The 26,259-nt window shown below is 39.7% G+C and overlaps 1 protein-coding gene across 1 annotated transcript in view; it reads right to left on the reverse strand.

The window, feature by feature from the left end:
• Window positions 1-26,259, reverse strand: part of RYR3 (ryanodine receptor 3) — a 663,207-nt gene that overhangs the window by 483,267 nt on the left and 153,681 nt on the right. Inside the window, 1 exon segment of the mRNA XM_075065483.1 lies at window positions 20,254-20,361. Within this exon segment, the coding sequence (XP_074921584.1) occupies window positions 20,254-20,361 (108 nt within the window).

A 26,259-nucleotide genomic window follows, 5' to 3' on the forward strand; every position in this document is an offset into this window, starting at 1 on the left:
CCCTGGGTTGGGACCTGGAGTAGAGGGCGGGCCCAGGTCCCTCCCTCTCCACTCCCCTCCTCCAAGGACACTAGTGGAGTAATTAAGAACCAGTTCAGAGGCAAGCAATAGTGCCCTGAACCTACCCCAGAGAAGAGAAAGCGCGAGACCCAGCAGATCAGTACTGGCAAGTTGCCACAATAGATACTCAAATTGGATTATATACAAAAGTGCAGATATGCTACAAAAGTTTGTACATTCACAATAATGAAGTAGTTACAGCAATAACTATTTTTATGGTAAATAAATAATATATTTGACCAGACAACTGTGACCTAATTATCACTTTAGTGAGTAAAGTAAAAAAACAAAAGTTTTCTACTAATACATTCTGAAATGAAATGAAAAAGGCATTTCTTACCTTTCTTATAAACTTTTCAGAAGCATTCAGAATAAAAAAGAATATGTAATTGAAGTCTTAAAAATGATTATCCATACAAATATTTTAGACATGTACATTTTCTTATGTTCCCACATACTAAATAATGTTCAATGAGACCACATGTTGCTAATAAGAATAAGCATTTGCTAAAATTAGGCTAAATTAAATATTTATCAGAGGTGATATAATTATGGTAAGGATCATTTCATTTTATCTAAATACAATTTTAGAGTGGTCAAGACATACAGAATTGTCAACCCCAAACATTTAAAAATCATTAGTCAGACTCACTCCCCTCCAAAATTATGAGATTACCTTAAAAATAATGAGATTTTAAAAATAATAGGTTTGGGGTTCTTTATATTTGTCTTTTGGAATTGTAGCATTTACAATTCTCATTTTCAAGGTTTTCTCCACAACCAGAATGGTTTAACACTTTTTTTTTTTTTAAATGAAAGCCAAGATTCCAGAATCGGAGGGTTTAAGAAAGGCATCAAACATCATAAGAGTTGGCAACAATGGCTATAAAATATAACTAATGAACAATAACAAGCTCTACAGGACTTCCAATCATTTTTTCTCTCTCAACTTTCTTTCATACACACGCACCCACACAGTTTTTATATTTTATTGAGTTAATCAAAATATGCTGAAAGGATTAAGGCTAATTCTTGATGCATTCTGGTGTTTTCAACTGAAGTATAAAAAGCAGAATTTGACCAGTGTATTTCTTACTGTTACATACATCTAAAGAAGATGCATACATTTGGTAAAAGCTTATACTGTGAGTTTGAACATTTCACCATGGCTTATCTTCCATTTAATACTTAGATGTTGTTCAGGGACCTTCAAATAGCCTTTAATACACACAAACAAGGTGGCTCTTGGAAATATAATGGTAGAACAAGGCTCATATCTGGTTTACTTTATATTTTTCAGAAGTTAATTCTCTTAAGGCCAAATTTCACCATTGGACATGTGTAGAGGAGAGTGGGGGACTAGAGGAGTGGGGTGTTTCTATGGGCTAAAACAGCATCCACTGGCAAAATTTGGCACTAAATGAATTTGCAAGTTTATCGATTAGTCCTTTAAGTTTACATTTCATATGTAACAAAACACTAGCTCTAAAAAAGCAAAACTAAAGAAACTCCTTGGGACTTTGTAACTGGGCATCCACGTTATCTAATGTTGATTCAAAAGACTCAAGGGGAAATCATGTTCATCCAACAGACACATACTAAAAAGCCAAAGGCAATATAGTTGCGGATGATTCCTTTATTGTAGTAACAATAAAATAAGGGTGAGAACAGTTCTGATTTTCTTGCTCTACTAACAAGTCTCAAGCAGAACTCTGCTACAAAACTAACAAAAATAATCTGCACAAAAGATAACCCTTCCCTGCTCGCTAATTAAAAGGGTTTTCTCTTTATTGTATGTACACCCTTTCTTTTATGTTTTGATTGACATGGAAATGTGGGTTTTTTTTGTTTTATTATCAATGAACAAAAGCATCTCCAAATCACATCTGACTTAAAAAAAATAAAAAAAAACCTGTGCAATTCTTTTTTCATCTCTGTACCTCAAAATTTAATTTTGAAATGTAAGAGTCAACATTCTGCAATCAGTTTAAATTATGTTGGTCCAGGAACTGTTACAGTATAGTGGTCACTCTCAAAAAGGTTGGCAGTTACCTTAGGCAATCGCTTACCATTGCAGACTCATATCATAATCGCAACCTGTAGTCTGCTGATGTCAGTGTAAAACAAGGAACCTTTCTTAAATAATAGAAAGGTAACTGTTTTAAACAAAAAAAAAAAGATGCCCAACAACCTTATAGTCTTGGAGCAGTCTACCAAAGTTTGTTTTTAAAACATGAATAATAATGATTGGATGGAGCAAGATAGTACTGTGGGGAAAAATCCCACTCACAAAAAATTGTTATTGCTTTGTGTCTGGCAAAGCAATAATCCAGCAGGCCATCTTAGGCTGCAGTAACTGCCAGAGCTCATTGGCACGAGTTTTTCACAGGAAGTGCTTGATGATCTAAAGAAAAATGATACAGCAGCCCACAGAATTATTTTGCTGTTATTGCTACTTATTAGTCCAGTTATCTGACCAGAGAGATCCCCAGGGTCGACTTGGGTTAAGCCCTGAAAAGACATTCAATACTGACAGATTACATCTGGCACCTTTTAGAATCAGAGACTGAACTCACTTGTGCATTTATGTTGCTTGTTTCAACCTATAAATAACTCATTTATTTTTCCCAGTTAATAAACCTTTAGTTAGTTTATTACAGGATTGGCTACAGGCATTGTGAGATCTAAGGTACAAATTGATCTGGGGTAAATGACTGGCCTCTTGGGACTGGGAGCAACTTGAATATTGTGTGATTTTTGGTGCGACTATTCATCATTAAACCCAGCTTGCCTTGGTGGCAAGATAGACTGGAGAGCCTAAGGGGACTGTCTGATGCCATTGTAAGACTGTTTCAGTGATCTAGGAGTTCACATTTGTTATTGGGTTGGTGAAATTTACTGATAGGATATATCACCAATTTTGGGGGTCTGCCCTGCAGTCTGCCTTTAGGTTGGCACACTCAGTCATGAGCCACTCCAGATAGCATGATAGCGGATTACATGTGGTGAGGGTGGGGTGCAATGCTCAGGAAGGAGACAATGTGCAAAAACACAAGGCACAATATATGACACTGTCACTCCTACTGAAGAACAGAAGCATCAGAGGGAATATGATTACAGTTTTCAAGCACATAAAAGGTTGTTACAAGGAGAAGGGAGAAAAATTGTTCTCCTTAACCTCTAAGGATAGGACAAGGAGCAATGGACTTAAATTGCACCATGGGTGGTTTAGGTTGGACATTGGGAAAAACTTACCTAAGGTGGTTGTGGAATCTCTGTTGGAGATTTTTAAGAGCAAGTTACACAAACATCTGTCAGGGATGGTCTAGATCAGTGGTCACAATCTCCAGCGGTGTAGCATGGCTGCCGCTAAGGCAGACTCCCTGCCTATCCTGGCCCCACGCCACTCCTGGAAGTGGCTAGCACAGTCACGTGGCCAGGGGAACAGGGGAGTCCCGCCGCGTGCTGCTTCTGCCTGAAAGCACCACCCTCGCAACTCCTATTGTCTGGGAGAGCTGCAGGACCAGTGCCCAGGCCGGGGGCCAAAGGGGCACATTGGCTCCTTCTGGCAGAGGTGTGGGGCCGGGTAGGCAGGGAGCCTGCATTAGCCTTGCTGTGCCCACTGCCAACCAGGAGCCACCAGAAGTAAGTGCTGCACGGCAAGAGGCGGCACCCCAACCCCCAGCGCTGAGCCCCCTCCTAGAGCCAGCACCTCATACCCCAGCCTGCACCCCAAACCCCTGCCCCGTGAAAGTACGTGAGGATGGGAGAGAGCGAGCAACGGAGAGGTGAGGATGGAGTGAGAGGAGGGGGGCTGTGGGGAAGAGGTGGGGCATCGGGGGAGGGGGAAGGGGAAGGGGAAGGGTAGATCCTGGGTTCTCCTTAGATTCAAAAAGTTATCTTGGGTATAAAAAGGTTGGAGACCACTGGTCTAGACAGTCGTGAGCTGGAGCCGGTTCACGCTGGTTCACAAGAACTGGTGGTTAAATTTAGAAATCGGTGTAGAACTGTTTGCTAAAGGGGTGGACAAACTCCGGCCTGCAGGCCACATCCGGCCCGCGGGACCATCCTGTCTGGCCTGCCTGAGCTCTCAGATGGGGAGGCTCCCCCAGCCTCTCCCCGCCTTCGCAGAGCTGCAGCGTGCTGAGCTGCTGGCGCCAGCGCAGCTCTGCAGCTTCTGCCGCTTTGAGCAGCATGGTAAGGGGGCCAGTCTGGTCCCTCACCATGCTGCTTACCCCCACCTCCCTTCTGTCCTGGAGCCTCAGTGCGCTGCGTCCAGGAGCGGCCCTGGCCAGAGCTAAAGTGATGTGGCTCCAGCAGGACCTGAGCTCCTCCCGCTCAGAGCCATGTGGTAAGGGGGCGGGGCTGCAAGCTCCAGGCCAACTGGCAGGACCTCAGGCTCTGCTGGAGCCAAGCCGCTGCAGCACTGTCCAGGGCCACTCCTGGATACAGCGTGCTGAGACTCTGGGAAGGGAGGGTTGGATAAGGGGCAGGAAGTCCCGGGGACAGGGAGTTGGGGGGGTTGGACGGGGCAGAGGTTCTGGGGGGGTGGTCAGGGGACCGGGAATGGGGGTGGAGTAGGCGTGGGAGTTCCGGGGATCTGTCGGGGTGGTGGTGGATGGGGTCAGGGCAGCCAGGGCACAGGGAACAGGGTGAGTTGGGTAGGGGTGGGGTCCTGGGGGACAGTTAGGATGGGGGGGTCTCGGGGGGGGGTGGTCAGGGGACCGGGAATGGGGGTGGAGTAGGCGTGGGAGTTCCGGGGATCTGTCGGGGTGGTGGTGGATGGGGTCAGGGCAGCCAGGGCACAGGGAACAGGGTGAGTTGGGTAGGGGTGGGGTCCTGGGGGACAGTTAGGATGGGGGGGTCTCGGGAGGGGGTGGTCAGGGGACAAGGAGTGGGGGGTTGGTGGGTTGTGGGTTCTTAGGTGGGGCAGCCAGGGGAAGGACGTGGGTTGGGTTCAGATGGGGGCGGGGGAAGACAGGCACGTGGGGCTTGTACTCACCACGGAGTTCCCTACCGGGTCTTCAACGGCGGATCCTTCACTCGCTCCAGGTGAAGAACCTGCCACCGAAATGCCCCCATAAACCCAGAGCAAGTGAAGACCCTGTTGCTGCCGCCAAAGTGCCGCTAAGGACCCAGTAGGGAACCGGTTCTTAGGATTTGGGGAACTCATCACTGAGTCTAGACAATACTTAGTCCTGCCTTGAATGCTGGGAACTGGTCTAGAAGAACTCTCAAGGTCCCTTCCAGTCTTATGATTCTATGATGAGATGAGCTGAAGGGGGGACTTAACACATTGAGGGTAAAATTGGAGAAATCTCCAAGGAATGGGATAGGGAATGCAAACTAGTTATCTAGGTCAGGGGTTCTCAACCTTTTTCTTTCTGAGCCCCCCAACCCAACATGCTATAAAAACTCCGTGGCCCACCTGTGCCACAGTAACTGGTTTTCTGCGTATAAAAGCCAGGGCCAGCATTAAGGAGTAGCAAGTAGGGCAACTGCCCAGGGCCCCATGCCACTGGGTGCTCCCTGAAGCTAAGTTGCTCAGGCTTCTACTTCAGACCCAGGTAGCGGGGCTCAGGGCCCCGGGCTTCAGCCCTGCATGGCAGGGCTTAGGCTTTCTGCCCTGGGCCCCAGCGAGTCTAACCCTGGTGCTGCTTGGCGGACTCCCTGAAACCTGCTCACGGCCCTCCAGGGGGCCCCAGACCCCTAGCTGAGAACCACTGATTTAGGGCAACATAAGCTGACTATTAAAGCAGTTTGAGAGGAGTTTTACAGTAGGGCAATTTTTACTCCACTAACTAACCTGAACCTTGAGGTGCCCGTGGAAGTCTTAGCCAGAAAAAGCAAATCAGTTTGAAGACCCTAAGTAAGGAAATCTAGAAAGCTGGGTCCTGGAGCAGTCTTTCTCCGCCAAGCAGCTGAAGGGAAGCCGAACATATTGCTTCTGAGAGCGTGGCTGGGATGTAGAGCATGTGCAGTCTGGTTGGAAGCAGAGAAGCAGCCTTTTCTTTTTTTTTTTTAAATCTCAGCTGAGACAAGCTGTTAGCATTGACTTCCTTCCTCTGGTAACATATTCCCAACACCTCCACTTCCCATAAGACATTATCATTGCTAGGATCAGAATTATTGTATTTGCTTAATCGTAAATTGGAGAAGAGAGTATTGGGAGTATATAACCAGCACCAGTTAGGTCAGGATTCCAGATGTGCAAAGGCTGGCACTGTAAGATGGGAAGAGAGGTAGAGGAGCACTGGCTTCCCTGAGCAGACCCTGGCATAGCAAGAATGGCTGCAGTGCTTTTTATATGCCACTAGGCAATGGTGTTCCAGTGTTGGAGTAACACATAATAAGAAAAGTGGCTCCAAAACAAGGAGAAAGAATCCACTAGTCCTGGCTCAGGAAGCAGCAGGTTTCATGAGTCAGAATTCCAACTTTGGTAGAAATTATAGTATATTCATTACCATTAAAATGAAGACAAATTCACCTTTTATTATGATTTTTACACCACCACGTACATGCACAGGCCCTTGCCTAAGTAGCATGCGGTCTAAATAAAACACGACAGCACAAATGACAAACAAAAAAGTGTATGAGGATGATAGGAAGAATAAATTTGCAACAGAAAGAGATGATGAGATGAACTATTGTATACAGACGTCTTGGTATTCCCCTTTCCTTTTTCAAGCTGTTCAAATAGTTTTGAGATGCGGTGATTCATATGCCACTGTAACAACTGTGTCACAGCATGGGCTATAATCTGTGTCAGACAGTTGGCTGGTTGCATCATTTAGGCTGTGTGCTGTCTTCAAGTCTGATCTGGTTTAAGGTGGTAGAATACTAACATTCATTCAAGTGCTTCTCAATACTTCAAGGTCAGGTGCAAAACAGTTTCCCTCTCCAGCTATTACTGACAAAGCTTTGTTTACTGTTATACTATTATTTTTATCTTGAAATTGTTCAGATACCTGTGAAAGGTATTTAAAACACCCAGTCAATACAATAAAAATACTGGCTTGGTGCACATGAAGGATCAATCTGAACATCTGATGTCTGTTCAGCTTCTGTTACTAAAGGCTGTAGGTCAAGTGTGTATATAAAGCTAAAAGGTGCAAATATTTCCTTTGTCTAACCAGTGACTGACCATATGAAATATATTTTTAATCTATTAATTTACAAGGAGACTTTCAAAGTAGCTGCACTGCTGTGTTTATTAGCAAAGCCAACTATAATAGTGGATATTTTGTAGCCATTTTTTCCAATCCATAAATCACAGTTCCTTTATTAAATATGGGCTTTCTAATTAATATTCTGGTATGGATTGTCCTCCAAGTCTGTATGGTTGGTGGTCCATGTACTGAAGTATACAAACATATGAAGAACTGCTTTATTTTAGACTAAAACACCCCTAACTCTCCTTTCATTTCCCTTCCCAATACTTAGCTTTTCAGATGTCTGCGGTTCTCAATCAACTAATGGCCTAACCTCCTGCGGAGCTGAGCACCCCTAATTTCCATTGTCTTCAATGGAAATTGTAGGTTTTCAGCATCTCCAGAGGTAAGGCCTTAAACTCATAGTTGGATTTTTTGATGTTTTTAAAAATCTAAAAACTTGTTAAAAAAAAAAACATTGCTTCTCATTGCAGAACAGTGGCCTCAGCAGCATCAATCTCAAAAACAGCATCAGAATCTATTTTTCTTCTATTGTGACTACAGAAAATTAATCATTCTGGTACCATCAGGATAACTCAGAAGGCAGCAATAAACTTTATTTGCACAGAGCTCCAAGCCACAATGAATTAAAACAACTCAAGCAATAAATTAAAATGGTAAATTTAAAATTGTCAACAGCAATCTACACAAAAAGTAAATTGTGGAATAAACAAATTTATGAGCGTTATTAAAGTGTTTAGATCCCACTTGTGCTGACATTTGCCTCCTTAGAGGGACAACAACACAATAAATAAAGTAATCAGTTATTTCCCAATGGACTAGGACTCTAAAATTAACACAGTGTAACGTGTTAGTGCAGCACAGAAACCTTCATCAGATCTCTCATTGACCTGTGGGCAAAACTGCAGATTTTTCAAAATATGCATGTGAATAATGGTCAAAAAAATAGTCGAAGCTGATTTTTTTAAATAAGGCAATAGCCATATACTATTTATAATCTAAATGAGTTAGTATTATGAAACAGATACATAATGCTTTAAAGGTACATGATGTTTCACAAGACAAAGAATAGGAAGATGCTTACCCTAAAGAGCTTACTAACTCAGACACATCCTTCCCTGTGACTCTAACATCTTTACAATATTTACCTGAATGCAATCTGTATCAATGTAGCTCCACAACTGGTTAACCAGCTTGATAATAATTAAAGTATTAGGCAGAGGGTCCACACTCATATTTTAGGGAAAAGATTATTTTATACAAACATGGTTGAGACATCACCATTTCAATTTCTAAAATTAAATCCAAAGAAAGACACAAAGAGACAGGATTTATTTTTATAATCTAAAATAATGTATAAGATCAAATTTTAAATTATTACCTACCCAATACATATATTTTATTGAAAGTACTATGTTTTAAAAGTGGCCAAAATTGAGCTGCTAAATATGCATGGTCAACTTTCTGGGCATGCAGTTTGAAGCAAGAAATATTGTGAGCCCTCCAGACGTGGATTTGCATAAATACTGTTCATAGTCATAAAAATAAGCTTCTAAACCCAAACCTCCAAACCTGAAAATGTTTCCATGCAAATTCAGAGGCCATGTTTGAAAAATCTCCCTGACTGCTAAGTATCTAAGAGGAGTTAAATAAAGTAAAGCTAGGGTGGGATTAAATATTTACCCAAGTTACAATATTTGAATGGTTGGAATATATACTTCAAATGTTATCCCAAATAACTGGAAATCAGGGAAAAAATACAATAGTTCAAAGTAATAATAGTTCAATAGCTATTCAAACTTTTCAGTCCAAGGCCAAACATTATTTTAAGGAGGTCAGGAGACAACAATCAATATTTAGGGGCAAATTCTCTCTCCTATTTTGCTCACTTTATGCCACTCCAGTGGAGAAAAGAATGAAAAAAGAATCTACTAATCCCCTGCCGGAAGTATTCCAAGCTGGGACACAGGAATTCCTATGTATGAGCTCTGCAGGCTCAGAGTGTTCTAGTTATTCTCAGTGGGTGTATGGTTCTCCCGGGAACTGTTGCTAGCTGGTGCAAATCAGAACCACGCCCAAAATGTTCTAACTTGAGCTGGGGCAAAATCAGTGCCGTCTTTGGCTAGAAACTCCCCTGGGTCAAGCAAAGGCAGTTGAGCTCCTATCCTGCTCTCCCAGGGGCTCCCACAGAATGACAGATAATCAGGCAATGGAGCAACCAGATCTACTCTTCTCCTTTCCATAAGAAGCAACACATGGGGAGACCAGGTACTCAGACTGCTCCAGGATAACATCAGAGCTGCTCCTGAAGCTGCAGGCCATGACAGGCAGTTGAGATAGTGGTAGTTACCAACTTTGTTCATACACTTTCATTTGACAGTGGCATGGTCTGACTCAAGAAACACATTTTCCTTAAGAGAGCCCATGAGGTTCATGGATTGGACACCACTCTGCTACACAAAAGAACTAGCTTACATCTGCAATGCAGTATTGAAACCATTTTTAAAAATAATGGCTTTTAGGAGAACTTCAGTACATTAGGGGAAGTTCATTTCAGTAATGTTCACTTGCTTCAGAAACAGCACATTGAAAATTCTGAGGTCAATGCTGATAATGACAAAAACAAATTTCACGTGTGCCTGTCTTCAACAGGGATCTGGGACAAAATCAGCACTTGGTACGGCTAGTGAAGGCCAGGGGCTGGACTCAATGACCTTTCAGGGTCCCTTCCAGTTCTATGAGAAAGGCATACTCCGAACATTGGGCCAGACCTGAATACCTTTGCTCACATGAGTAGTTCCACTGTTTTCAGTGGGACTATTCACTGTGGTGATTTCCTGAATTAGGCCCACAATCATAGCATCATTCATATTTCAATAAATCACCACTAATAATACAGAATACATTCCAACTTAAACCACAAATCATATCTTTACTATTCTACACAAAACTGTTGAAGTCATCCTTACAACATCAATTGTGTATCAAGTTTTGTTTGCAAATTAAGACACTATGACAAGAAAAGTAATGGGGTTATATTAAAATCAAATATTAGACTTACAGATTTTATCTATTCGATGAAATGCTTAGGCACGTACTACCATATTTCAAAAGGATAATGTCTAGCCATAAGCACACCAAGTCTGGTTTGTTTTTAAGCCAGCTCTGCCATCACAATCCTATACACTTCACTATTTATATAGCAGAGAAGCAGGACAGCTTGTGAAAAAATAAAAACATAGATTTGTTACATTCAATAGAATCATCGGTGGGGGCGAGGGCGGATTTAAAACATGTTAGTGTTACTTGACTCCATCGCTTCATCTGGATAAAAACTGCAAATGGAATAAATTCAGCTTTCTAATCCACCTTGTGAAACTGGTTTGAATTCTTCTTACTGTAACAGATGCAGTTCGTTTGGCCACATTCACCTCAAGTAACCATCACTCACAAGCATTGCACAAATGATCCGTGTCTTCAATTCATAACCAAATAGAGCAAACAGGTTCAATTTTTAAAGACTGGCTAAACTCTTCAAACAACCCTTTTCATGAATACTAAAATCATGAAAAAATAAAACTCAAATAGACATGCTAAATGGAGGCAAAAATCTATATAAAATAGATTTTTGAATTTCAATATTTTTGGTGACAATGGATTTTGGTAGCTAATTGCAACCTCAAAATGCTTGAAAACAAAATGCTTTTTCTATTCAAACATTTCAAATCATAGGCTACTGCAGGCTCTTGAATACAGTTATGTATGTTAATGCAGTATTTCAAAGTATATTTTAATCACCTTACAGTTAAGTTTCTTTTCTTGAAGGCAAAGGCTATCATTATAATCAACTACTACTTCTGTATATCCACTAAAACACAAGAAAAATTCAAGTGTTTATAGACTATTAGGGTGGAAAGCAGTGGTTATTCTTGTTGCAAAACAATACTCAGACTGCATAGGAAGCATATTTAGAATTTTAAAAAAGACTAAATAATTCATCCTTAAAAGACAATTCCACAGAAACAGAAGTTCCATTTTCAGAAAAGTAGGTGGTAGAGAACAAGAGAGAGAAATATTAGTAAGTAGATTAAATGTTATATGTTCTTTCACTTGAAAATGCCTTTACTCATGAGATCGCAAAATGTAAAAAGCTAGCTTGACTTTAAAGTTTTGGGATTTTTCTTAAACAGTGTGATGAATTAGCATTCTTCACTATCATATTTCCAAAGATGCAATGCCATAGATTTGGCATGTACGGCCTGATTCTGCCAGTCTTGCTTAGTTGAGTGACACCATGCTCCGAACGTTATCCAATTGATTTGATGGGGCTATAGGTAATGTAGTATACTATTTATTTTAAATAAGGTGCAGAATTGAACCCCCAGAAAGTAGGTAATTTTTTCACTAGCTTTTTTCATTATTATGCACTCCACAGTTATATGTAACTGCAAAACTGTAACTGCATAATAGCATTTTAAGCTGTATTAGGACTTCGAAGTAACTTGGGTTAAGAGAGGCTGCACGCTCCCCTTAGATTTTAATACAACAGTTTGAAATTTTGATGATTAATTTCTGAACCCTCAGATCAAAGATCTTCAGAAATTTCTAAGATTTCAGAGGTCCTCTATTTAAAATTTTAAAATTATTATTTTAAGGGACAAATAATTCAGCTTGCCTGAGACCAATATTTTAACTGACTGATTGATCATTGGCTTGGAGGTGTGCGGGCCCCATCTAAAACCACAAGAAACAATAGGCACAAAGAATGAAACTGTTCTGATCACTTACAAGTGAAAGGTCTAATTTATTAAAAGTACAACTGAAGTCAGATACATGCAAACTATACTTATATTAAATGAAGAAAGGAAGAACATACCCATTCGGAGAGGTCACTAGGCTAGCAAAGTGAAAAACAAAATAATAAATGAAAATTTAGTTGTGCATATGATTTTGTTGTGGATGTGTTCAAATATTTTGTTTGTATTTTTTAAATACAATTTAAACATATTGCTGACCTAAAGGTTGGATCTACCATTGTCAGGAATTTTTAAATTGACCCAAATAAACAATGATATAACATTCAACATTCATTCTCTATTGACACAGTACTGATACCATCAGCAAATTGGCTAGTAAGCTGCATGTTATAAAATGAACTGCAAGAAGCTGTAACTCACTGCAGTGGTATTGCAGTAGTGTTACATCATAACATTTATAAGGATGAATTCAGCCAAAGAAAATGGTCAGGAAAAAAAATTAGCTACCCTTGCTTTTACCATTAAAAAAAGAGAGAGAAAGAGAGACACAGACAGACAGACAGACAATGGAACAGATTAGTAAACATATTTTACTACTTTTGTTTTATCAGCTTGAACAAAAACTGATTCTTTCATGCTCTTATTGTATCACATATACTTTCTCACAAAGACAGTAATTAATTTGATTGTGTTCATGAATGCTATAGCAAAACTGTTTTGATAATCAATAGGCCCAGGTCTTGCTTGTTCTGACACTAGTTTTAAATACAAACCTTTGAGTACTAATCAAAAACTATATTTTAAATTTACATTATTTTTGTTGTTGCAAACATACCTGCCCACACACATGCACACAATAAATACTATATTGTATAAGAGCTATAGTTAGAGTACACACAATGTTCCTGATTCCAACTCTCAAAAGCAAGGAAGAGTTAAACCATCTAACAGTGCACACCTTCTACACCTCCACCCAGAGAGAGACACCTCACAGCTAGTTCAACCACCATAAACCACAGACAACGTACTACAACCTTACATCTGCCTAAGGAGAGATGTCAGCCTTCTTACAACTCCTCCATACTCATCACTACAAACAGACGAGTCTGCCCCTATCCCTCTACCCATTCTGCAGAATTCCAGAATATCATACTCATTCAAGTCTTGAAGAGGGCCTTATGGAAGGCTGACATCCTTACTGCAACAGAGGTAAGATGATGGTGCATTGTTTGTGTTAGTCATTGGTGATAAGGTGATGTAGCTAGTGGTAAGGTGTCAGTTCGTGGCTGGAAGAGTAAAGGATATGTACTGTTAGATGGCTTAACTTGGATGACCTTTGAGGTTGCTGTCCTAATGTGATGTGTGCAGGAACCTTAACCAATATAAAATGTGTATGAATTACCCAGGGTCTTCAGCTTGAGAAAGGATTTCCAACCAAAAGTTTCTTGCGCACAGAACAGCATATCATTGAATGTGCCCAGTAGACATAGGGACAATACTCCTGAGTCAGCTGGTCACTTTCATGAAAACCATTTGGCAAGAGCCACAGATAACAAATGAATACATAATTTTGCATTACTAGCCAGTGAATACAACATTTGGTTCATATTTTACAGATTTTCTCTATAACCATAAAGGCTAGAAACCTTTTTTTTAAAACAATACTTAGCTTTTGGAGTATCCATTTGATGTTATAAGAATTGGCAGTAAACAATGTGACAGAAAAAGAAACAATTATGATGAATATCAATAAATGAAAACTTAGTACAATAATAGTTTTTAAAAGTTGAACTACTCTGCAGATGCTGAAAACAAAATACTACAAGTGACTCAATTTTCCAATCTCTAAACTCAATAATTAATTTTCTAATGCAGCCCAAAAAATCATAAGGCTCAAAAAGTAAACTTTTGTAAAGGGCTGATTTCTAATTCATTGTAAGTGAAACTGCTTTAACATATTTACTTGAAATATCAATCTTGACTCTCAAGGATAGTTTACACCAGCTAAGGGATCTATCATAGCTCCACTAATTTCAATGGACCTATGACAATTTGTTCTAGCTAACGATCTGCCCCACAGATTGTGTCTTATCATTTAGGGAAGAATACACTATATTCTTCATACAAAACACAGTGAATGAATCACTGCTTTAAGTAGAAAGCTGAACCCCAACTTAATTATGGGGCTCCGATGATTAGATAGAGAGACATGAATATACATACAAAATGTCTTGTACATATATACACACAAAATATCTTGTACATATATACATAAATCCTAATTCAGATATATTTGCATAAAAATATCTCCAGACACATACATTTGGATCTCCTTTTTAACATAATAAAATCCTTTCCATTATAGGTCTGATGCATAAAGAGGTCTGTCCACTTTCCACAGCTTGATAACTCCACTAGTACATTGAAATGAAGCCTACAAAATCTCAGCAAATACGTATACTTCCTCCTGAAATTTTTACAAAATCAATCCAGTCAGCTGCCTTTATAGAATCTTTGTAAAAAACTTTTAGGCTATAACATTCAATGTTTTAGGCTATAACATTCATTTTATTTAAAAGATGTTTCTCTTTGCAGGTAAAAAAAATAGAGACGGTCAGAAAACAATTCCATTTCAAAAAACATTTCCAAAGTTATTTTTGTTTTGGATTGGAAAGAAAATGAGATTTTTGAAACTGAGAGAGAGAGAGAGAGAGACTGTCTGTAGTTTGGTAGTTGGGATCCTGCTTGGGAGACCCAGGTTCAGATCCGTACATGATTTGGAATATTCTGGGGTGAAAAACTCTGCTCTGAGTTTACACTACTGTAAATGATTAACTAACTGAAAACAATTTAAAGTTACTTTTTTCTTCCTTTGAGCAATGCACAGTTGAATTTATGTTACTAAAGCAGCTTGTTTTTACAGGTGGAGAGATATCGAAAATAGTCCCAATATAAAAAGTTAAAATCTCTAAAACCCTTCTAAAATAGTATTTCTGTCAAATATGTGACACAGGTACAATACATATTGGCTTATTATGGTGCAAATACTTTATTGGCACTCCTTTTGGCTGACTTGAATAACATAGTCACATCTTCATGAGTAACGAATCCAGCCATCCCAAACTTATTCTGATGAGCCACAACACTTCATATCACATAATCATATATATTCTATATGTATGTGTATATATACATAATTTAGATCTTCACATGCACACATGTCCATCATATACACATATGAACTGCAGTATTTTGCGCTAATAGAACAGCACGAAAAATAATGTGCTTACATATATTACTGATTCTGCAAGCCCTCTGTATATGATGTCCCAGTAAAGTTATTGTGAGTTCCACACATAAAGGATGCAAGAATAGGCTTGTAGAGCGGATACTGACCTTTTTAAAATGATTATTATTAATATGTCCTGACTGTTGACCAAGACATTTGGATTATGAATTGTATTTAAAAATTGTTTATTTTTTTATAAAAGAACAGGAATACTTTTAGCACCTGCAAAAGGAACCAATTGGTAAGAAAGTGAATTTGAGGGTCTAAAAGTTTGTTCCAATTACAGGAATGCAAAAATTTACCAGTTTTAAATTTTTGTTTGTGTCTTTGTGACTCCCAAAATACCCTTTATTCCCCCAAAATAAAACTTTGTTGAAAAGGACTTAATGCTAAAAGCACTCTGGACATTATATCAAAATTCAACTGAAGTCAATTGGAGGTCAAAGTGAAACTCACCATCATGGTAAGGGCCAGCACTAAGTTAAATACCTGTAAGTTGCACCAAAGTGGTGGAACACAGGCTTGTGCTGACCCTTTGCAAAGGAGCAAGTTTCAGAAGCATCTGCAGAAACCGAAAAACTTTTTAAAACATGTTAATATTTTCTCTGAAACTATAAATTTTTTAAAATATGTTAATATTTTCTTTCAAACTATATAAAATTTTAATTGTTTGGGGAATATTTTAACTGTACTCATTTGCTCTGGAATGAAAATCTCACGCAAGATCTATACTCAAAAATAAATCTTTATAAATGAAATAATATTTTTGGTTATTTCTTCCATATCTCTGATGCTTCTGATTTATTTTGGGTGTCGGTGTTCTTTTTTTTTTTCCTTTGCATTGTTTGCAAATGAAAAAATGCTTGTTATCTAAAACAAAAACATTTATTTTGTTAATGGCATTTTTGGCAGCTGTTTTAAATTTCCAACCAACCCAATTATTAATTTTGAACCATGGCTATGGCACTTTAATGTGAACATTTTAATATATGAAAATCTGCTGAAACATTGCAGTGACTTCATAGATAGGAAACTTAATAAAATGACCTAAAAATGTATTTAAGGTCTGGTCCAACACACACACTGAAAGAAAGAGGAAGACTCCCATTGAGTTAATGAGCACTGGTATGGGTCCTTATGGAACAGACTACAGTGGTTCTGTTACTCACACAGTGCTTGGAAACATTTATCCTATTTGAAAAGAGAATATGGCCTCTTGACTATAGAGTGGAAACTTCAGTACACAATTACATTATAGCTAATCATTGTTAGAGTTACACATTCATTTTATTGGGAGAAATATGAATCATTGTAACATAATCAATACTTACGTAGTACTTTGATGCATCCACTTTACAAGTGGATCAAATTTAAATCTGTTTTCAAATGGTCAGTTGTTGCAGGACAATGACTGCACCACAACTAAATGTGGGGCAGAATTTGTGTGGGCTTATCCAAAGGAGGACAGCTGTGCTTTGTGGTTGGGGAAAGGGGAAGGGGGAGGAGGAGAGGAAGAAGGTAAGAAACTGCTGCAAAAGGTGCTCGATGGTCAACTTTGCAGCAATGACTCACCCCCTCAGTGCCCCCAGGAATGTACATAAAGGCAGGAAACCTGAGTGGGACAAATCTCTATGTGAAAGCAGCGAGGAAGCCAGCACCCACCCTCCTTCCCCTAGTAGCCAGCAAGTGGACGCAAATGGCAGGCTCAGTTTGGACCTACTGTGGGCATTACACTAGTTGTCCCTTTTAAAGGGGGGCTGGGAAGGAATTTTTCTCAACATCACCATAACTGGCTTCAGTGCAGTGTGTTTTTTTCACCTTCCTCACAGTGGGTGTGAGGATGGACCTTTTCTGGTAAATAGAAAAGGTGGTAGGCCATATGTCGCAACTTATTTTGTAATATTGGGTGGATGTTCAATGCAGGTACTCCATAGGGAGGGCAGCCAGTGACCAGATAAATGGCTGGTAAAGGACTTAAAAGGAGGTATTGGATAAAGAAACAAAATGGTGGAGGGGTTTCAGGAACTCCCATGACCGGTACAGCAGGGAGCCAACCCCGCCCCATTCTCATAGCCCTCTTTAAGCCTCTTACAAGGCTGGTGGATGGTAAGATTCAAGCCATGGGTTGGCTGGAGGACCTGGATGGAAAAAAAGGGGGGCTGGTGAAAGCCCCAGAGAACTGATTTGAATAAGCACGGATTTGCCTGCACTGTACACTTTATCTGCTGGGTAGACAGGTATATAATAAATTTGCGGCCTGATTAAAATCCATAATAAATTAACAAGTCTCCTGTCTTCTTGTGGTATACCCAGACAATGAACAAACCACAGTATAAAAGCCAATTTATAATTCAAAAGAGAAAATTACATTTCTAATTTTTTATTATTAGCTATTACCATTTTTAGTATATAAATACACATTTTTGAAAAAGTATACATTCAAATTTCCAAATAAACTCTGAAAATATTAAAAGGAACAATTATCCTCTACTGTGTCAAACACTCAATTGCTCTATCTCCCATAGGAGCCATTACAGTCTACCCTCCCCCATCAACCTCCTTTATTTTCCAGGATTATCCCAAGAAAAAGAAGAAGAAAGCACTACAAGTACATTTAAACTGTATTAAGTCTATAAAATCATGAAAAACTGAGTCAGAGGAGGTTTTCATTTTGAAGTAAATTTGGAATAATTCAGCATTTGTACAAACAGGATATTAGCCCAAATTATTTTTTTTAATTCCCATACACATATGCCCATATTGCGTTAATCTGAAAAACATATAGTTTTCTCCCTCACAGGTCCACTTCTCCTTCTGCCTGATTTGGCAGTGAAATCAAAATTATATGTGTAAGCCCCAGCGCTATGAGGCTTTCAGAAAATAGGAGTCTTCAGGTTCCCCCACAACAGAAAAGAGGAAAATCGAATTGTCATCTAGCTGCGCACAGCTTAATTTGATACATAGAAAGTTCTTGCCATGTAGTTATGCAAAGTATAACAGAGCAGTATCATTTTGAGTTTCTTGGTTGGCTCAGATGGGGCACTGAGCCCAAAGCAATTAAATTGAGTGTAGAGATTCAGTCTTCCTTTGCTCTAGGCTCCCAGTCCAGTGAGAGAGGTTGAAAGCTAGATTGGGAAACTGATTCAAGCATCCCATCACAGCAGACAGCAGCAGCCTGGTGATGATCTGGCTGGGCAGCAGGGCCTATAGTCTACCTCAGCAATTAAAGCAGTCTATAGCCAACCTCAGTGGCCCAAAGTAGTCCACAGCAAATAATGCTCAGTACAAGCCAAGAGGAGCCCATTTGCCTGTTTGACTACTACCAGGGCAGAACTGGAGTTGACAGTGAGGCTTAGGTAAGAGTTTTGTGGCTCTCAATATGGCAGCCCATCATACAGACTCTGCTGCAACACAGGCACATTTTAGAGTTTCTGTTTAACTCCACAGTATTAATTCATTAAATATTTGTCCTTTCTCCCAATACATTAAGAATGAATGAATGTTACTAGGCAGCCATGATTCTATGCGATCGATGAAAGTAAGGGTGACCAGGAATTTTAGTTTTAAGTTCCTAGAACCCATAAGTGTGACTAAAAATTGTAGGTGGAGACTAGAGCCAAACATTTGTTTATTTTAAAAAGGATCCTAAGCTGTAACCTTAATATCATATTATATGGAACTTGACCCTTTAGGGTTTTTAATACCTTGACAATGATTGTGCGTGTTTAGGATTAGGAATGGTTCAGAGCTGCGAAGGTGGGATTTGGATCTGAACTTTCCCAACAGGAAGTTCAGATGCAGGGCTTAGCTTTGTTCCATGGTAAAGAAAGCAGCCAGCAGTAAAGTTCAGATCAGCATACACATCACCAAAATTCAGAGTAATTGGGATATGGGCTTCAGTTTCATGCCAATTTTTACTCACACTATCACTTCTATTGCCTAAGAAAGGATTATGATGCCACAAATTCAGTATTATCACTTCACTTCCATATCACAAAAGGAGAAAAAGATAGACTGTGAAAGAGCAAATCACAGTTTTAAAACTCAAATGGCTTTTTCAGTAGTAAATAGAGCAACAGAATACATTTCTAAAGTACATTTATTAGTCTGACATCTGGAAGTTCCTTCAGTATGAAAATCCTCTTTAGCTCTTTCTTGTGCCCTGGTATTACAGTGGTCTAACGTTCCACCAGCGATGCAACATGTAAGCACAACAGAACTTGCAGCTTTTATTTTTCAAATCTCTTTCATATGTGCATTCACACCAGACTATCAACATTATTAAATATAATTTTGTGTTTTAATACATGTAGAGATGCAGAGACACACAAAAATAATCTGTAATGAAACATTTCCATAGGAGAATTCATGCTCTCTCACCATAACTAAAACAAACTCACTGAGAAACAACTCTTTAGTTATAGACATAAAACTACAAAAAGTATATTAACGTTTGAAGTCTAGAATAAATTATGTCACTTTACTTGGTTGATAGATGAATTTAAGAAGCTAACAGTTAACTTTAAAGATTATACACTCTTATTCTGATTTGTGACTGCTGATAGGTTTACAGTGCTACCATGCTGATGACCTAAATTTCAAAGCAACCTTATGAAACTCATACTCATTTGGCTGGCAGAAGCTAGGCTCATCCCAATGGTGCACTTTTGCATTGTTCAGCAGCCAGTTCTGAACTAGCAATACAGAAACTGGCCTTTGTAGAGCATGGTTCTATTTTCTTTCATCTACTAAGTACATTAAATGCACCTAGCTTCTCAGTATGAAAAACTGTCTGCATCATAAGGGTGATGGAGCAAAGGCAACACTAAATAAAAGGAATACGTAAGTTCCTGCTACCCCATTCTGAGGCACTCTCTGTTCTAAAGGTCCTTAATTGGGATAAAAAAATGAGAAACAGTTCCAAGTTGGATGCCTGGTATCCTTTTTGATGCCAAAATAAAAATAATTTACTTACCCCTTCACTGGCATTTTCCCCTGTGTTGGCCAGCATTTCCTGTAGGGCTCTGACAGAGAGAGACTGCTCCAGCACAAAATTACAGATGCAAAGATCTGGAGGCACATACTGCAAAAGCAAGAACAAGACAAAGGACAAGAATGACATAGCTGGTGAATCCAAACAAATGTAAAGCATATATGTGCATACATACACACAAAATAAAAACCATCCATTTTAAGGTGAAAGTATGTTTGTTTTCTAAGAACACAAGTTTTTATATAAAAAATTTTATTCCCTCCTTCAGAAGATTTTCTCGCTGCAATTAATTGTCCTTTTTTAGAGCACTGTGCCACTGTTAAAATAAGGGGTCATCAGGCCCACAAGCAGAAGAGTGTATCTGCAGGATACTTTTTTCTCAGTTATTAAAATATTTAGTCATGACAAATCAATAGAAAACTAAAAAGAAAGATCTGTAATCATAATTTGATATTCCAGCCCTTAAATGTACTTCACATTATAAGAAAAACCTTAACTGTAGCATCAAAAGGTCTGTAGTTATTGAATTATAATTCTTACATTCAATACAAAAGAGTGGAAATATTTTCAATCCACTAATTCTACAACAGGAAAGAGCAGTTATTTACTCTACAGTAACAGTAGGTCTTCAACATGCGTTTTCCACATGTGTACCAATAATGGAAAACATGTCCCATAAACTCATTATAGGAATGTTTTGGTCAGCAGTATCCATGGGGGCCATACCTGTGCTCTGAATGTCTTCACATCTGCCCATCCAAGGGCATATAGAGTGGAGGCAAGTCATGGAATACATACGAACAACACATCTCAAAGAACCACAATTACTGTAAGGAAAGTAACTGTTATTTCTTCAAGTGATTGCCCAGATATATAACATTCTTGGTGACTCTCAAACAGTGACCTGATGTGTTGGAAGCAGGTACTCAAAGTCTGCCCAGTGATTGTAAGACGGTTCTGCCAAAATGGGTATAAGATCTAAATGCCTCCACCAGGGAATAATGTCTTATAAAAGATGTACTGATCCCCAGGTAGTGTCCCTATGAGTTGCAGAGTCAGCCACACCTCTCAAAGAAGCCACAGTTTTCCATTCACCTCAACCACCACGTTCTGGGTCTCTGTAATCTCTGCATGATGTTTGAGAGGGACTGAATAAATATCCAGTGGATAACACACCACCTCCATAAAAAGGGGAGGGGAAGAAGAAAGAGAACACACAAGCAAGTCTCTATCCAGAACAGCTTAAAAACCTGCACAGACTAGCAACAGAACAGGCAGAGGCATGAAAACACAGACTGTCCAGAGAGAACTGCTATGGTGAGTCCAGGCTGCAACAGGGAGTGTGGCTAGAAAAATAAGGGACACTGCAACTTAAGCTAGGGCCCACAGCAATACCAAAATGATCTTAACCTCACACTAGTGACAGCCAAGAACAAAGTATTGCAAAATCAATACATAAAGACACAACAGACTCTCCTCTGGACAATTTTTGAGTAGGCACCCACTGTAGAAGCCCTACACATGGGGAGGAAAATATCTAGCATGTCTAGAAACAACACCCAACCAGATAAGTACAAGTATAAAGGGATCCAGAGATGGCTATGCTAACATTGAGTAAAGAACAAGAATACAACAGAGGATGAAAGAATCCTACGGTGTGGAAAACCACCTCACTGTAAACAGCTTTATCCAGGGAAGTACAACACAATACATACAGGAAGTGTCTAAGAAGGTGACATTACGCTGCAGTCTGCCAGTCTACGTGCACAGGGGCAGCTGTCTTTCAAATGAAGACCCAAAAGACACTGAGATTGAAGACTTTGGAACCACCATGAATCACCATAATCCCCTTGGGAAATTATAAAAAGTACTTCAAAACAAACACAGGTATTGATGTAACAGGTCATTCCAGAATCATTTTATAGGAAGTTGAGGTGTTAGTGCTTTCATGACTCAAAAATGAATTGAAAGACCCTGGAACGTCCTCATTAGATGTGAAAGGAAAATGTTAGCCACTCTAAAACTCTGAAAAGACTACATCCCAGGATGTCTATGCTATAGATAGCCTATGCACTACTCTACTTGATTTTCCAGCAATCACAACCATAAGCATGGTTATAAGGATAGAGCCAGTCATCACGAACCTAGAACCTGAGATTCCAAAGCGGTCCCAAAAAGTTCCAAGGACTGCGGAAATCAGAGGAAGAATACCACATTAAACTTACACCAAATGCTCCAATATCACCTAAGAGAATCTCCCTTCCTTTATCACGCAGAGTGAAACCAGAGGTCAACCTCATTGAGCAGAGGGGTGTCACTTCCAGAATAGAACTCCAACTGAATGTTATGCAGGCATGGTTGTGATCCCAAAACTAAATGACAAGATTTGGATGGGTGTAGACCTTACCAAGCTCAATGAGAATGTCTGTAGGGATCAAAACGTACTCCCATATTTTGGGCACACCATTTGACAATTACACAAGCAAAAGTTTCAAAATTGGATGCTCCATCTGGGTTTTGGCAGATACAACTTGTTGCAGAAGCTGTACTACAATGACCTTCATTGCATTTTTTGGAAGGTTTTGTTTCAATAGAGTACTATGTGGCATATCTTCTGCTCCGGAACACTTCCAGATAAAATTGTCATAATTCCTGCAGGGTCTGGAAGAGGCTCTCTGCCAAATGGATAATATCCTTGTCTACAGATCATCTCAAACCCAACACAACCTACGTCTCTTGAAGGATGCAATACAGCAGGCCTAACACTTAGGGAACATATACACTACCCGCCGGATTCCCCGATCACTCTGCCGTCGATTCCGGAACACCACCGCGGCAAGAGGCAGAAGCGGAGTCGACAGGGGAGCGGCAGCGGTCGACTCGCAGTGTCCTCACGACCAGGTAAATCAACCTAAGATATGCCGACTTCAGCTACGCTATTCGCGTAGCTGAAGTTGATTATCTTAGGTCAAACACCCTTCCCCCCAACCCTGGCCCCCGCAGTGTAGACCTAGCCTTAATGACAGATGTAAATTCTCAAAAACAGAATCAAGTGTTTGTCTAAGCTAGATCAAATGGAGCAGGGGTCAAACCAGATTCAGAGAAAGTACAAGTGATTACCCAGGTGAAGGCGCCTCAGTGCATCAGTGAAATATGTCAATTCATGGACATAGTAACACACCTAGGAAAATTCCTACCTACCTGGCACAGTAGTCAAAGCCACTACAACAGCTCATTAGTCCACAGAATTCCTGGAACTAAACAGAATCAGGTATTCAGAAAAATGTAGCAAGATATGAGCATTCCTCCTCAGCTGATATGTGCCCAGTGCCCCAATCTCAGACAAACCACAGCAACAGTGTGAACAGGAGGAGCTGTTTCTGGAAGATTTCACAGATGAAGTACATATTGATTTCCTCACCACAGAAAAACATCTGCAAGAAGCAGATGAATTCCTTCGTCAAGGCATGAATCACTGCAAACACTACAAAGAAGGCTGCACAAAATAGACAGAAACTTCGAGGAAATCATACTGGGTGGTTTCCAGGGATCCTGTTATAAAGCAAGGTTTATTGTTGAAGAGGTCCAGATTAGGTATCCCTAATGTAACAGGAAATTCCAGACAGACTGCATGAGGGACACCAGCGCATTATAAAATGCAGGAAGGGAGCTAAACAGACAGACAGCTTGGTGGCCTGGGCTGAGCGAACAACTACAGCAGAGAGTTGAGAAATGTGTAATTTGTGCTTGCGTGAAACATATCCACTGGAACCATTACCATCATCTGCTGTACCAGACAGGCCGCGACAGAAAGTCAGGACTGATCTTTTTTATCTGGATAATACCACTTGTCTTTTGATGACTGATTATCTCTCAAGATTCACTGAAGTTGTCAGGCCACTCAACATCACATCAAGTGCAGCTGTGCAGAGGATAAAATCCATGTTTTGCCTGTTTTAGGATTCTAGAGCAAGACATCTCTAACAATGGTGCTCAGTTTTCCTCTGAGACTTACAAGAGGTTTGCAGATACCTACAGTTTCATTCATGTCAGATCCAGCCCAGTTCCATCAGAGTAATGGTAAAGCAGAACATATAGTAAAGAAAATAAAACAGCTTCTTTCTAAATCCTCATATCCTTATCTTGCTCTGTTGCCTTCCCAGTCAACATCTCCAGCAAATGGATGCAGCCTGCAAAACTGTTGATGGAAAGGCCACTATCACAACCTTCCTTTCCCAATTCGACTCTTGCTGGCCAGACTTCCCAAGATTACAGAAGAAAGATCAATAGAAACCCCATCAGAAGGTGGTCTTTGACAAGTGCCACAGAATCAAATCCTTGGGAGTACTGAATCTAGGAGATCACATTTGCATGGAAGACTTTCAAGAAAAGGGGATGGCAACAGGAATCATCCATTGGAACCAATCTCACCTTGTGTCACCTGGGGGACCTCCAATCTACCCACATCACTACCATGAAATGGAACTTGCAAACAACACCCCGCCTACCCATATAGAAGCACATGTACCCTCTTGAGACTCTCCCTGCAAGGAGAGATCCAGCAAGAAAAAGACAGCCTCCTGCATTTCCTGGAGAATTACGTAAGATCTTGAGAATTCAAGGAAGTCAGAGGACTAGCAGTCGAATGCCTTAAAAGGAACAGAGTAAGTCACAAAGTTCAGGCAGTCTACCCTGCTCTTCAGAGGGCTGTTTGTTGTTTCATGTACAGTTACAGGATAAAGGTTACGTTTCATGTACAGCTACAGTATAAAGGTTTTATCACACTTCCCTTTTAGAAAGGGGGATGTGGTCTTAGTTGTGAATGGTTAGCATGGCCACTAGAAGTCACAGAGCAAGAAAAACAAGAAAGAAAAATCAGTCTTGCCTTCACTTCAGCCACAGTGTGCTGAGTCTCTAATCTATGCAACAAGTACCTTAATCCAGCCCTTTTTCAGCTTCTAAAACCTACTGCAAAGCAGTTAAAATCTTCATGGGGAATCCAGAATTTTGGGAGGCATTGTACTGGTTCTTTGTGTTAAGTTCCTTATGCCCCCTCACACTTACATGGGGTCCAGGGACAATTTCACCCCTCAAAATATAGTCATAAATATTTACCTTCATTAGTGTAAGGTGATGTAAAATAACATGTGGTCATATAATTAAAGACTGTCTCATCATGCATATGCAAAAGGGTGCTGAATTAAGATTACGCAGTCATTTTCTAAATTTTGAGTGCTTGACTTTGCAACCTTAATAATGTTCTTTTTAACATTTTTTTGTGTAAAGTTGTAAATATAGATGTGATTACCACCAAATATACAAGCAAATACGCAGAAGCAGTCTGATGCATTTCTTTTACAGTAACATCACAAAATGGATACTTTTATCCTGATAAAGTAACTGAAAATCAATTGAAAGTGAGATGATGAAAACAAACCCAAACTAAGCATGTGTACAGCATGATGATAGAGAGAAACCACAATCCTATTTCATTTTCTATTGGACAAGTATAATAAAAAGTATCTAGAGTGCATCCTTGACAGCAAAAGAGCTTATACACTAGAACAGAAGAGTTCACACAACAGAGCCTAGTGCTGTTGACCTTCAGGTCATGCCGTAAAGCTTGAAGCCTCAATCCTGCAAACATGCACGTGAGTAATTTTATACACGAGTCATCATCATTTATCCTGCACCATTAGGTGCATAAAGCAGAAGTCAAACAGTGCCCATTATCCTTATTCAGGATTGATTTTCCAGATCTTTTATATGGAGATGTAATAATGAGGCTTCAGCTATGGAGTATGCCTCTAAGTCAGTCTCTCCATCTCTTGCCCTACAGTCTCCAGCTAAATATTTTTTTTATTATGCACACAATGAAATTCAGTTGGACTAATAATTTTTTTTGAATTTGTATATCTGTAAGTGTGCCAGAGCATATTTCAAACCAAAACGGAAAAAACACTGAAATAAAAATAAGTAATAGATTCA

This window comes from Chelonoidis abingdonii, chromosome 4, assembly GCF_003597395.2.
Source record: "Chelonoidis abingdonii isolate Lonesome George chromosome 4, CheloAbing_2.0, whole genome shotgun sequence".
Lineage (NCBI taxonomy): Eukaryota > Metazoa > Chordata > Testudines > Testudinidae > Chelonoidis > Chelonoidis abingdonii.